We start from the raw sequence: 15112 nt of genomic DNA, 5'->3' as shown, positions 1-15112 counted from the left end.
GACTAAGTTCAGGGATGAATAATAGGTTAAACTAACACATCTTTGAGATTCACTATAATGGTACAGCATCAAATAAATTAGCTTCGAGATAACATAAAGATGGGAGCTGGACAAATATACATGACAGATTTAAGAAAAAATGAAAACTGTAAAGAAAATTTTACCTGAATATCTACAGAATCTAAACAAGAAAAAAAGGGAAAAAATGTGCAAATGCAAAAAATTCAAATATATCTTTTTCTGAATAAGAAAGTTATGATGTTTGTTGAGTAATCAACAGCCCAAACAAAGGCATGAAGAGATTTATTAGGAAAAAGCTTCAAAAGGCACTTCCATAATTGCGATAAACGAGAATATAAACATCTTTTAACATGAACACAGGGTGGCTGCAAGATGATCTGGATATGTCACAGGACCATAGATTCTAGTTCTAACTTTATTGAAAGGAAAACTTTGACTATAATCTCAAGTAACAGTTTTGCCATCTCATAACCAACATAAACACTACGGCACAAGCTAACTAGCTAAATTTCTAAAATGGATAATCATAACACCATATTTTGCTAAAGGTATTGCACAAGTTGCACATTGATGGAAACTTTTAACGATTTACATATCAAGTCACACTTTCCTTGACCTGTCACAAACAATTAGATAATATCCAGTACTTAAAAAATAATTAGCATCATCATCATATACAAAAATATATTGCATGTTCTTTATTATGATATTGAACAAGTTATTGCATATATATGCTCACAGATGTATATCCACAACCTTCCAGATTCCTCAAAAAGGATCCTGTCGCTTGCAAATTATTTCGTATATAAAGCATATTCATTTCTATTTCATTAGGCTTTGTGCATTAAACAAAGAAAAATAAAATAAAATGGCTATTAAAACAACCATTAGGGAATTATTTGTCTTCTCAACTGCATTTATGTAAGTACATCGGGATTATAAGAAAAATTCATCAAGGTAAATCATATCAAGAAACTGTTTGTCTCATCATGTTCAAAAACATTTATCTAACGTATATCTTGGTTGAGGGATCATAGGAAAGATCCAACAAAGTAAGCAGGAACACCACAGGTCAGAAAATCTCAGAAGAAAGGACAATGCTCATTTGCAACATAAATGCATAAGCGCAAACAAATGTAGATAATGAGAAAAGTAAATATTCTGACAAACAAGCAAATAGTATAGCAAGAAAGCATTGTTGTGATTCAAGAAAAGCAGTCCCTTGATTATAACATTCATTAATTTACAAAAAAAAAACAAATTTTTAGACACTTGAATAATATAAGCAGAAAGAAATCATGGCATTCCACCAGAACTGAGTATGTGTTTAACAACAGGAAAATTGAAAAGAGACAAGAAAACTATACAAAGACAACTAAGTTTTATAAATTACAGATATGAACTCGAAATAGAACTAATGTACCATTATCAAGCATCATATCAAATACAATACTATTCCGTAACATATCATGCCACTTTTTGACCATTTCAGAGCTAAATTTGAGAGGGAAAAACACTGAAACCAAGATAAAAGTGTGTATTTGTTCGGCTGAGAGAAGGAAATCCTCACTCCTTGATTAAGTAAATCACGGCAATCCATACAAATTAATTACAAATCTCTAGTTTGTAAAACACTAAGATTTTTATAGATCATAATTACCAGTGTAATTATATCCTAGAATCAAAGTCGCATCTTTTGAAAAGCGGAGTTAAAACTTAACTTCCCCAATTCCAATTTATAGAAGAAAAAAAAAAGACTAAATTTACGAGACGTGGACTCAATTCCGCAATTTCTTCATTCCAAAACAAGCTGTATTGAAAATAAATTTGGATATATTATACATCCATTCGCCCTAACCAACCCAATCACCGCAAGGAAAAAAAACACGAAACCAGATCGGAGAACTGGCAAGGGCGAGGCTCAAAGGTTACATTCGGACAGACGATGAGATCGGGAGGATTAAAGCAGCTCACTTGGTGGCGGCGGCCGCAGAGGGGATGGTGGAGGCCATAGAAACCCTGGGAGATCCGCCGCTCCTCCTTCCTCCGAAGGGGGTGAAGAAGAGGAATGGTTCCGTTAGGAAGGCGACTCGAGAAGCCATATCTTCCCCTTCTGCTTGGCCCTTCGTCTTCCTCTCCCTCTTCCTCGTCGGAGATAGCGAGGAAGTGGAGCAAAACGCTTCGACACTGTGCTTCGTTGGCTGACGTTGGGGACACGACGGTGGCCGCAAGTGAGATATTGCCAAATCTCCAATGAAATTCCACCAGAAGAAATTTTTTTTGTTTTCCTTTTTTAGCCAAAAGCAATATATGAAAATCCTAAACTGTATTTTCTAAATAAGGTAAATATTTAACTAATTTTTTTAAGCTTTGAAAATATTTCGAGCATTGTTCGTGATGTTTTACATTTTATTGACCAGTTTAGATATTATTTAATCATCTATCCAACTTTCATAATACCCAAATTATTTCTTCTTTATTGACCTTGAAATGAATTGACGAGGAACAAACATATTCATCTTTTATCATCATAATACCCAAATTACATATCATATTCTCAAAAAACCCTTTCTCTATAAGTCCACTGGCTAGTTTCATCCTCCCCTTTATTGACCAACTATAGTTTCCTAATTTACTTCCTTACAGATAGTCATGGAGTCAACCGAATGGGGCCACTAGGGTAGTAAATGTTGGATCGAGATGCACGTGAGAGGAGGATGAATCATATGATTTTGAAAAATCTTATCATTTCGGATTCGAAATCAAAGTACATGTAGCGGAAATACAAATAAAAATAGAAAAGTAAAAGCAAGTAAAAGACACGAATCGATTTTTTACTTAGTTCGGAGTCTTCGATGACTCCTACTCTAAGACTCAGGTCTCGTGGACCTATCAACGGGTAATCTACTAAAACACCTTTTTCGGAATCGCCGGAAGAAGGGATCAAGTACAAAAAGTATCAAAAAGTGTAACAAACTACAATTTCCGTTTGTAGTAATTAAGTACAGGAATTAATGCTTTGTTACCAAACACATTTCATAGGCAATCGGCTCTAGCTCGGTGTTTAGTTGGCTTCTCAACGGCAGTCGGGCGTATCAGAATTGTAGCAGGGCAGCAGCAAGAAGCTGGAACAGTCGGAAAGCTGATTGGATGCGTAGAAACTCGTATAGAAGTTATGTTTTGAATGCTCCTCAAAACACCCTTATAAAGAATGTGGAAGGCGCCTTCCAAAGCCTTGAAGGCGCCTCCAACGTGCCTAATCTAACCCCGAACTCGTTGCTTTTTATCTACGATGAAGTTTGAATTCTATCCCTTGGAAGACGTCTTCCATAGCACCGAAGGTACCTTCCATGAACAGTACGAAGGTACCTTCCAATGCTTGAAGGCACCTCGGCTACTGTTCACCCAAGGTCTTTTTGTTCCTTTGGCCCTGCAAGTTAGGTTAGTCCAATACGACAATATCTAACCTGCAAAACAAAGTTAGCACAGTAAAAATATTATTAATATATGACTTAAACCCTGTCCTCCAGAACAGGATCTAGTCAGAGTCTCAATTTAGATTTCCAAAATAGACCTAAATTGGGCCGACGTCTATTGTCTCCTCAACCAAGACGTATTCTCACTTTGTCACTCTCCTCTAATGACTTACCTTCACTTACCATGTGTCACGTTATCTCCTTGACGTCAATCTGACCCACCAAGTCTTCCTGCAGGAATCATACATCCGAATTTCGCCACTCGAGAATCACACATCCCGATCTCTTATCGAAATTGCAAATCCAGACTTCCTCCTGCCAGAATCTCACATTTGGACTTTGTCAATCAGGAATCACACATCCCGACTGGACTTCCTATAAGATGTCAAGTCCTCTTAACCTGTAACGACCCGACCCCTTGGCCCCCTGGGCGGCCCAACTGGCGGCCCATTTGCCGGCCCCTTGGCGGTCCCTTGGGCGGCCACAATGGCGGCCCAACTGGCGACCCCTTATGTCGTCGACCGACGACCCTCAGGCGTGTGTGCCCCCTTACTCACAAGGTCTTCCCACCCCTGGCCAGTGGATTTTTGTCTTCCCCAGGATTCGAACTCTAGACCTCCAGGATAAGTACTAGAGTTTTTGAATCCTGGTAGCCAAGTGAAAAAAAATATTGTCAAGCCCAAGATAGTCCCTGCCCGAAGAAATTTCGGCAGCATCTCCCCTGTACGGGTGATAATATGAATCCAAAATACATATATCATACCTCGGCCCACGTAGTTTATATAATCATTCCACGCAATTTATATGATGAAAGACGATATAGAAATCATCGACGATATATGTAAATCATCCTACTCCACTACAACAAAGAAAAACGAAATCCACGAAGTAATGAAAATATATCCGCAGCAGAAAAACAAGAGTAGCAAACTCGAATGTTCAACATAAAGTCCACAATACAAAACCCACATCATAAGTATATAAGATGTAAAAGCAAAACATATCCCGACAACAAAAAATCCTCGCGATAAAGGGGCTAGCGACTGGAATCTCCCTGATGGCCTCAACCTGAAATGGTTATAATAACGGGGTGAGTTCAATGAACTCTGCAGGTAATCCAATAGATATGTATAGCAACATATAACTACCATCAACAATCCTACGGTACAGTATCATAATAGTACAACATATAGTACAGTCTCCTAACAATATAACAGGTATGCATAACTGAATAAACTGCAGTAACCAACAATAGGCATGCAATATAGTCTACTGTAAGAATAATAACAAATGCAATACTAAAATAAACAGTACTCACCTGCGAGGCTTGAGCAAATGATTGTGAACATACACAGATAAAGATAATCAGAGCAAATAAGCATGTATCATATATGCATGTCAATCATATGCAATCACCAAAGTGCATCATCCAATATGCAACAATCACAATAAATGCAATCTGTGCATATGATGCAATATGACATGGTCACCCCTGACGCCAGTCAGCCATCTCACACACGATGGTGAGACCGAGTGGGTAGGGCTGTGACACCATGCACTCTGCCGTCACTACCCCTGATGAGTGACCGAGTGGACAGGATGCACCGGAGTATACCTGTCCTCCTACCTCAACCATAGTAAGGGAGCGCAATGCTCTGATCTCCCGGTACACGATGACGGGGAGGGACCTCGGCGTGCTACCACGCTGCCTATCACACTACCCATGAGTGGAGCCTCCAACGGAGCACCACCGAGCAACCTACACACCTTGTGTGTTGTGCCACTACCCATGCAGTGGTCACGTAGTGTGCAGGTCCATGTAGCCGGCCGACGAGCTCAACAATAATGGAGTCGTCAATCGCCCAGCATGCAATCATGCGATATGGTGCATGCGGCTACAGTATGTCATACCTAAACATATTCTCCTCCATATACGTAGTTGCCGAAAAGATAAACACGTATATAACAAGGATAATAACTATAGGAATCCAACATCACATATCCAACATGTCTATCTACTAATCTAGTATCAAGAGAAACACAATAAATAGCTTTATCTCTATGAACACAGATAAGCATAGCGAGAAAGAAAAGCATACTAAGGTATAACAGCTAATAGTAGAAGCATGTATCAAGTATCAACTAAACGAAATCAGGGAAGTACTAAAACTATCAATCACTAGTAATTATATATAAACTGCACGTATCATAAGACAATATCAACAAGATAAGTCAAAGGGTACCCGCCTCAAATAACAGGTAGTATCACGCCAAATCCAACGCCGAGACGCCTGTCTCGAATCAGAGTCCTGTGTCAAACAATATATATATATATATATATATATATTATTTAGCTAAATCCAAATGAATAGCTAAATAAAATGCCTAAAACTAAATTAGGACAAAATCCTAATCAACACAACCTCAATCTACCTAATTAAATCTAATGGTTAATCAGAGTTAGTTACCTAATCCCTACTCGCCAATTAGATTAGAAATCTAGACTCAAATCAAATTCAATAGTTGACTAAGATTAATTGCCTTAACCCTAATCATTCAATTAGATTAAATCTAAAACATGATCTACCACATGTTCTATTCTAAATTCAATTCAAGCATAACCCTAATTCAAACATAGAACATGTATCAATTACTCCTACACATACCTCAAATCCCAACTCTCTGCTCTTGATCCACAACTAAAGAGGAGCTGGTGAAAAGAGTGCTGCCGGAACAAAGTGAGCTGGATCAAGAACACCACATAACCGATCCTCACTGATGGATTCACCTCATGATCACAAAACCTCACCTCACTGGATCGGATCACAAGAGATGAGATCAGGTACTCGGCTTCTCTCCCAGTGAACACTTGGTGATTACGATCAAGAATCGGTAGCCGACGGCCAAGATCCCTCTCCGATGATGGCTCTAGGGTACATATTAGAGAGAACAAGGGTAAATGTAGAGATGAACCCTAATCTAGCTAATACATAGATCCAGCGACACCTTACCTCTAAGATCGCTCCTCGGTGGCGTCGCTCCGTCCAATTTGACCAGTGAAGAGGTGGATCGCACTGTGAGCAGCGAGAGGAGAGGAAAGGGAAGGTCGATTGGCTGGGAGACGACAAGAATCAAGCCCCCCGGCGTGCCCTAGCCGATGTATCGCCGACGATCGGTCGTTGAATCCACCGAACAGTAACTCCTCGGCCGAAGAAGATTTGAACTCCGCTGGTCCCGTCGTGCTCCAGCAAGCTCCGACAACGATCACTCAGTCGACGTCGAGGGTCGCCGGAAGTCCGTCGGCTTCGATTCATCCGCGAGAGGAAGAACAAGAGGAAGAGGGGAGATCGGGGAAAAGGATGAAGAAGGTTTAGGTCGGGAAATCAACGTTTTAAGGAGGAAAGAAAAAGGAATATTTATATTAAAATATTTCCTCACTTAAGCGGTTATCCTAAACAGGCTTAATCCGAACCCGTTAGCCCATCCCCTCAAAACTTGTCGTACGAGTTCTGAAAAATTCCCCAAAAAATTTTAAAAATTTCGGAAAAATTCCATAAGGCTATTTTCCAAATAACCCTATTTATTTAAATTTCCCAATATCTCACATTCTCTCCTACTAATAAAAATTTGGTCCCCAAATTTCACTATAACCAACAGCAAACACTAGAATATAACAAACAGTATAAATACTAAAAGAAACTCTAACCCATATACCTCAAGTAAACAGATGAGGGTATTGAGTTCGGATCGTATCCTCCAACTCCCAAGTAACCTCCTCGTCAGAATGATGCTGTCATCCGACTTTAACCAGCAGAACAGTCTTGTTCCGCAGCTGACGCTCTCTATGGTCCAAAATTCGTACCGGAACCTCGTAAGTAACGTCATGCTGAATAGGAACTGATATATCTGACAGAACATGTGCCGGATCGGATACATATCTTCTCAGCATAGATACATGGAATACATCATGAATGCCAGCTAGAGATGGTGGTAGCGCCAGACAGTAAGCTACTGCTCCAATTCTCTCCAAGATCTGGAATGACCCAATATATCGTGGAGCTAACTTACCTCGAAGATCAAATCTCTTCACCCATTTTGTGGGTGAAATTCTCAAAAATACATGATCACCCATAGAGAACTCCAAGGGTCTCTGTCGTCGATCAGCATAACTCTTCTGACGGTCTTGAGCCTCTGACATCCTCTGTCTAATAGTACGAACCAACTGTGCCTCCTGCTGAGCTCTCTGAGGTACTAGCAGCTGGGCCTCCCTAATCTCCTCCCAGAGGGTGGGTGTCCGACAAGGTCTACCATACAACGCCTGAAACGGGGCCATCTGGATAGCCGAATGATAGCTGTTGTTGTAGGCGAACTCCATCAAGGGCAGGTGATCCTCCCAACTGCCTTGGAAATCCAAAACGCAAGACCTCAGCAAGTCCTCCAAAGTCTGAATGATCCACTCTGACTGTCCATCTATCTGCGGATGGAATGTCATACTGAAACGGAGTTGCGTGCCTAAGGTCTGCTGCAGACTCTGCTAGAATCGGGACGTGAACGGTGGGTCTCTATTTGATATAATACTTAAAGGAACACCATGCAATCTGATTATCTCTCGACAATATAACTCCGCTAATCGATCCAAAGAATCAATCTTTCGGATCACTATAAAATGTGTGGATTTGGTTAATAGGTCAACAATTACCCAAATCGCATCATGGCCTCGTCGAGTCCTAGGCAATCCTACCACAAAATCCATAGTAATGTGCTCCCACTTCCACTCTAGAATAGGGATCCTCTGAAGTAATCCAGCAGGTCTCTGGTGCTCGGCCTTCATCTGCTGACAAACAAGACATCTAGCTACAAAATCTGTGATGTCTTTCTTATACCGTTCCACCAATAGGAACGCCTCAAATCGCGATACATACAAGTTCCACCTGGGTGGATAGCAAATCTAGAACGATGAGCCTCCTGAAGTAACTCCTCCATGACCGGGTTGTTGGTGCAATATCCCTCAGGTCAAGGTTGACCTGGGTAACCAAGCTGAGTCTTGGTTTGGGTTTAGATGTTTGACAATAAGATATTGATTGAAGAAGAGTCAAGTAGGTCAAGGTTGACCGGATACTTGACTGGGAAGTCCTAACTGGGATGTTAGGCAAAATGAAAGACCTAGTGAGTGAAGCTAGGCAGATGGAAGTCCTGGTGAGTGAAGCCAGGCAGAAGGAAAGTCCTGGTAAGTGAAGCCAGGCAGAAGAAATGAGTGAAGAGCAGTGGGAAGTCCTAGTGAGTGAAGCTAGGCGGATGGAAATCACGGTGAGTGAAGCGTGAAAGTCCTAGTGAGTGAAGCTAGTGATGGAAAACCTTAGTGAGTGAAGCTAGGTGAAAGTCCCGTGAGTGAAGCCGAGCAGGGAAAATCCGGATGGATCAAGGATGATCGGACATCCGGTGGGAAGTCCAAGTAGGTCAAAGGATTGACTGGATACTTGGCATGAAAGAAAAGTCCAAGTAGGTCAAAGGGATTGACCGGATACTTGGCACAGAGAAAAGTCCAAGTAGGTCAAAGGGATTGGCCGGATACTTGGCAAGAGAGTCCAAGTGGGTCAAAGGATTGACCGACACTTGGTAAGGGAGTCCTAGCAGGTCAAGGGAGTGACTAGATGCTAGGCATGACATACCAACAGTCAAGGTTGACCGGATGTTGGTTTGGGAGGTTTGGGACTTGGTTTTGGACAAAATCAAGTCTCTGGATCGATCGGTGGATCGATCCAGACCTGTCCCAGCGAACAGAGAGCCTCCGGATCGATCCGTGGATCGATCAGAGGTCCCAATCGATCGATGGATCGATTGGGACGCGACTGCTTCGCGCGATATGGATCGATCCAGGCGCTTCCGAGCACAGAGGCGCTCTGGATCGATCCGTGGATCGATCCAAAGCCTCCCGATCGATTGGGAATATTCGAATCGATCGGGATCCGACCGTTGGCGTCGTTTATAGCTGCAGGCGTTCGATCCAGCTCCTCCACAGCACTCTCAAAGCTCGTGATCGCCAGTTCTTGAAGGTTCTTGGAAGCTCTCCGAGTCAAGAGGCGGATCAAAGGCAAGAAGAGAAGCTAGGGTTAGGGTTTTCTGCATTCATTGTAAGCTTTGTGCTTGTATTTTGTTTCTCTTTCCTTCTTCTTGTACCGAGAGTCTTGTAGGGCTTCTCCGCCCTTGGTAGTTACCATAAAGGAGAGTTTTATTTAGTGGAGGGTGTGTGTGTTGGTGTGGATCCTTGGATTAGTCACCTCTTGTGAGGTGGATACCAAGTAAACCAACCGTGTTAGCGTTGTGTGATTGTTTCTTTGTATTTCCGCTGTATATTCTTGAAGAAACAAGCAACGCCAAGCAACGCCGAGCACCGAGCGAACGCGACGAGCTATTCACCCCCCCCCCTCTAGCTACTTTTGGTCCTAACAAGTGGTATCAGAGCAAGGCCGCTCTTCACCGGAATCATCGCCGGAAGGGTCAAGTATAACAAGAAAAGCTAGAGGGTGAAGAAGTTGGAGCAAATTCTTCAAGTTCAAGATTTTATCAAGCTCAACTTCAAGATGCAATTCCAAGATGGGCTTGGATTTGACACAAGGGTGGTTCCACCATACACTTCTACGAGTTTCGATTCTTGGAAATCAAGAATCAAAAATTTTCTTATGATGGAGATAGAGCAATGGTTTGCTCTCATGGAAGGTTTTGAAGCTCCCACAAATTCCAAGGGCAAAGTACTCAAAAGGAGCAAGTGGAGCAAAGACCAAATCCAAAGATGTGAGGCCAATGACAAAGTGACCAAGCTTTTGGTCAATTTATTGCCAAGAAACATCTTGGAACAAATTGGAGAGTTTGAAGATGCCAAGGAACTTTGGAGCAAATTGGCTAAGCTTCATGAAGAGATCCCCTCCACTGTACAAGATCATGAAGAATTCAGAGAGGATGACTCTTTGGAGCAAGACCAAGAGGAGGACTCCGAGGTTGAGAGATGCTCAACCTCCGAAGAAGAGGAAATCCAAGAAGCTTCATCCTCAAGGGAATGCAACGAAGGGAACAAGGAGGGAGCATACTCCTTGTTTCATATTCAAGATGATGAAGCATCCACCTCTAGGATTGAGGGGGAGCAATCCTTGGTGACATCGGATCAAGAAGAAGGAGAAGCTTCTACATCCGGGTCAAGAGAAGAAGAGGAGGAAGAAGCTTCTACCTCCACAAGTCAAGAAAAATCAAATGGAGGAGAATCAAGGTCCTATCAAAAGGAAGTTTCTACCTCTGGATCCAAAGAAAAAGATGCCACCCCTACAAGCAAAGGTATGAATATTTCAATTAATAATAAAAATCATATAATATGTTTTGAGTGTAGGGAACATGGGCACTACAAGAGCAAGTGCCCTAAATTGACCAAGAAGAAGGGCCAAGTGGCACAAAAGGGCAAGGTGAAGCCCAAGGAGACCATCCCCGGAACGAAGAAGAGCAAGGAGCATATCATATGCTTCTCTTGCAATCAAAAGGGGCATTACCGAAGTCAATGCCCCAAGGGGAAGAAGGTGGTCACGGCTCAAGGAGGCACTAGTCAAGGGGGAGCCTCTAAGGTAAAAAGGAAGGTAACTTTCATTGAGCCTATTCCCTTACAAAATGGTAAAAAGCATGCTAGGTCAAATTTCTATCATTTTAATGCTATTTACCATGAAAATAGAAAGTATGATAGCGTTAAAGAAAAACATATAGCTTTTCATGCTAAAACTACTACACCTAAGACTAGGAATGTAGGTAAAAGTCTAGGTAAAAACTCTAAGGATTGCAGCTACAAGCCTAGAAACAAAAATGCTCATGAACTTAATGGAAAACCAAAAACTAAGGACTTAGTGATGGAAAATCAAGTCTTGAGGTCAAGGCTTGATAAAATGGAAAGGACCCTAAAAAGGATGGAAAATATCCTAAAAGGGCAAAATGAGCATAGCCTAGGTCTAGGAGCACAAAGGTCATCTAATGGTCATAGAGGTTTGGGATACAAACCAAAGGCTAATAAGGATGTGCCCTCTTACCATAGAGTTCCATATAGTTATGGAACAAACCCTAGGTCTAGTGGTCAAGCCAAGAATACTAGGGAAGTCATCCCTAAGAGTATTTTTGCAATAAATGTGACTAAGAGTTCTAAGAAGTCTAAGAAAGTCACAAAGAAGGTTACAAGGGAAGCTATCCCTAGAGTTGACCTAGAAAATGTGACCAAGGCTTCTAAGAAGCCCAACAAGGTTACTAGGAAGGTATCTAGGGAAGTTATCCCTAGTGAGTACCTAGAGCATCCAAGGAGCACCAATAGGTGTTGGGTTCCTAGGAGCATCTTCTCTACCCCATAGATGGGTTAGAGAGTGTCAACTCCGATTAGAAGGGTAGTTAACCCAACTTTGAGGAAATTGACACTCAAGGAGCATTTTCAAGGTTTTAGTTAACCTTTGAAAATGAAATGGAATCTTTGTTTACTCATTGAAAGAGTAAAATGTGCCTAATGGTGGAAGAATTGATTTTAATCTTAAATGGCACATATTGGGAAATTCATAAGAACTATCAAGTTGGGATTTTGGTATGTTCTTAGGCAATTTAAGTCAATCCGAGCCTTAATTTAAAAGTGCTACTCTTGTGAAAAAATGGAATATGCCAACATTTGAGGAATATGCTTAATTTTAATTGGCATAAATTAATCAAGGGAATTAGAAATGCAAACTTAGGCTTTGACATTTTCTTGAAGCACTTTAGGGCAATCTAGGTTTAAGTTGTAAGTTTAGCTAAGGTTTTAAGGATACTTAGATAGTTAATCTAGGTATATTTTATTAATGCTAAATCTTGCCATGATTGTTTGCCCATCATATGCCATGACATCAAGTTTATTTGTGCATTCATGACTTATTATGAAAATACAAAAATACCATGTCATGTCATACATACATCATGTAATTATAGGAATCTTTCTTTTGAAAGTTATTTCATTTTGATGTATGTCATAGCATAATCATGCATTAAGTTTAAATTCCTTGAAATTAAGGACGAATGGCATTTAACGACACTTATTGACAAGTGACATCCTGGGTGGATGTCTAATATCTCTAAAATGCCTAGATAGATATGCATGATCCCTAGAATAGGGCAAAACCAAATTTTACATCTCACAAAGACCTCTGAGATGACTTGTATATGTTTAGTGCATATTAGATACAAGTGAGATGTTAGGATGATGAACAAAGCTCAAGATGTTGATTTAGTGCATTCTTTTGAGTTTTTAGGTTCATCAAAACACATAGTTATGTGTTTTCCCATCATTGGGAAAGCTAATGTACAAGTCATGTGCATTAAGCCCAAGGAATGTGATGGGATATTGGTTTTGAAAATGTTTTTAAAATGTTTTTGGAAAACCTTGGTGAAGGCTATCTTTTGATAGTAATCACCATTGAATAGTTAGACACAAACTTGAAGAGAAACACTAAAGTTTTTGCAAGTTTTCAAGTTTATGTCAATCTTTGAAAATATGAAGTATTTTCATAGAAAACTATTTTTCCGTGATAGTAAACGCCCTAAATAATGTCTACACGAAATTTCATAATTTTTGGATTTTTGTAGAATTTTCTAGGGGTTTCTGAAGTTGACTGAAATGGAATTTCAGCAACTATCAGAGCTCCGATCGATCCATGGATCGATTGGAGTGCCCGAATCGATCCGTGGATCGATTCAGAAGGCAAGTCTCCCGCGAGCAGAAGCTCGCTGGATCAATCAGCCGATCGATCCAGGTAGTCTGAATCGATCCGTGGATCGATTCAGAAAGGTTCAATCGATTGGAACCCAACTCCAATCGATCCAAGTTGCTGATTTTGGCTGGGAATGCTTGATTTCAGCATCTTTGAAGCTCCTTGAGTCTAGGTAACCATTCCAAACCCCTTAAATACATTTGTATACATACAAAGGGTGTTTTCATGTTGAAAACAAGGATGGATTGGTTAACGAAGACTAAGTAAAAGTTTAGGTTGAGGTTGTTTCAAATTTTGAATATGTGAACCTCAAAACTTCTAAATTTGGGTTTCCTAATGTTTTAGGGATTCCAAGTCATTGTTGGTGCAATGACAGAAGTTACCACCATGTCTTTAGGGGGAGGGACTCTTTAAAGACATGAAAATTATTTTTCATGAACCTTGGAAGGTGGTTAACCTTCTGTTGTGGACTTGCTCAAGGTTGAGCATTTAAACTTGAAATTGGGAGAAATGGGGAGTGGATATCCTCATTATTTCAAGTGGACACTCAAGTGGTTGAAAATGCTCAAGGTTGGGTATTTGTCAACATTGAGGGAGAAGTTAAGGTGATAATGACGGGTATGGGATCTCATTATCGGGAGATCACAATGAGTGAAGTTGTGATCACGATGAGCAACTCTTCAGGGGGAGAGTCTTCAACAAATGGATTTGTTGAAGTGTGCCCAGAATTGGAGCATAGGTTGATATGTGTCCAACGATGGGTTGATGTGTGCCAATAGGGGGAGAATGTATGGTTAAGCTTAGGCCTTCATTACCTATGGGAAGGTCATAGGGGGAGAATGAAAGGACTCATGAAAGGGAGTAAGTTAGACTTTCATTACCTAGAGGGAGTTTGCCCTCTTAGGGGGAGAATGAAGAGCTTAATTTATGCTTTCATTACCTAGTGGCATGAAGAAGGAGGCTATGGGATTAGCCTAACTTACATATAGGATTGTAAGTGTTATTGTGGTATTGTCAAACATCAAAAAGGGGGAGATTGTTGGTGCAATATCCCTCAGGTCAAGGTTGACCTGGGTAACCAAGCTGAGTCTTGGTTTGGGTTTAGATGTTTGACAATAAGATATTGATTGAAGAAGAGTCAAGTAGGTCAAGGTTGACCGGATACTTGACTGGGAAGTCCTAACTGGGATGTTAGGCAAAATGAAAGACCTAGTGAGTGAAGCTAGGCAGATGGAAGTCCTGGTGAGTGAAGCCAGGCAGAAGGAAAGTCCTGGTAAGTGAAGCTAGGCAGAAGAAAAGTCCTGGTGAGTGAAGCCAGGCAGAAGGAAGTCCTAGTGAGTGAAGCTAGGCAGATGGAAATCCTGGTGAGTGAAGCCAGGTGAAAGTCCTAGTGAGTGAAGCTAGGCAGATGGAAAACCTTAGTGAGTGAAGCTAGGTGAAAGTCCTGGTGAGTGAAGCCAGGCAAGGGAAAATCCAGATGGATCAAGGATGATCGGACATCTGGTGCTGGGAAGTCCAAGTAGGTCAAAGGATTGACTGGATACTTGGCATGAAAGAAAAGTCCAAGTAGGTCAAAGGGATTGACCGGATACTTGGCACAGAGAAAAGTCCAAGTAGGTCAAAGGGATTGACCGGATACTTGGCACAGAGAAAAGTCCAAGTAGGTCAAAGGGATTGACCGGATACTTGGCACAGAGAAAAGTCCAAGTGGGTCAAAGGGATTGACCGGACACTTGGTAAGGGAGTCCTAGCAGGTCAAGGGAGTGACTAGATGCTAGGCATGACATACCAACAGGTCAAGGTTGACCGGATGTTGGTTTGGGAGGTTTGGGACTTGGTTTTGGACAAAAATCAAGTGCTGGA

The 15112-nt window shown here is 41.2% G+C and overlaps 1 protein-coding gene across 2 annotated transcripts in view; it reads right to left on the bottom strand.

The window, feature by feature from the left end:
• LOC121980862 (stearoyl-[acyl-carrier-protein] 9-desaturase, chloroplastic-like) overlaps window positions 1–2273 on the bottom strand; it is a 45565-nt gene extending 43292 nt beyond the window's left edge. Inside the window, exon 1 of one of the 2 annotated variants that reach the window (XM_042533116.1) lies at window positions 1996–2273. In XM_042533116.1, coding sequence (XP_042389050.1) covers window positions 1996–2123 — 128 coding nt within the window. In that variant the 5' untranslated portion in view covers window positions 2124–2273. The remainder of the gene's footprint in view (window positions 1–1995) is intronic. The other variant, XM_042533115.1, reaches the window with a different exon arrangement.
• Between the last annotated feature and the right edge of the window lie 12839 nt (window positions 2274–15112).

This window comes from Zingiber officinale, chromosome 5A (genome assembly GCF_018446385.1).
Source record: "Zingiber officinale cultivar Zhangliang chromosome 5A, Zo_v1.1, whole genome shotgun sequence".
In the NCBI taxonomy this organism is placed as follows: Eukaryota; Viridiplantae; Streptophyta; class Magnoliopsida; order Zingiberales; family Zingiberaceae; genus Zingiber; species Zingiber officinale.
Note: the sequence above shows the minus strand (reverse complement) of the source record. Positions and strands in the feature narration are given on the sequence as shown.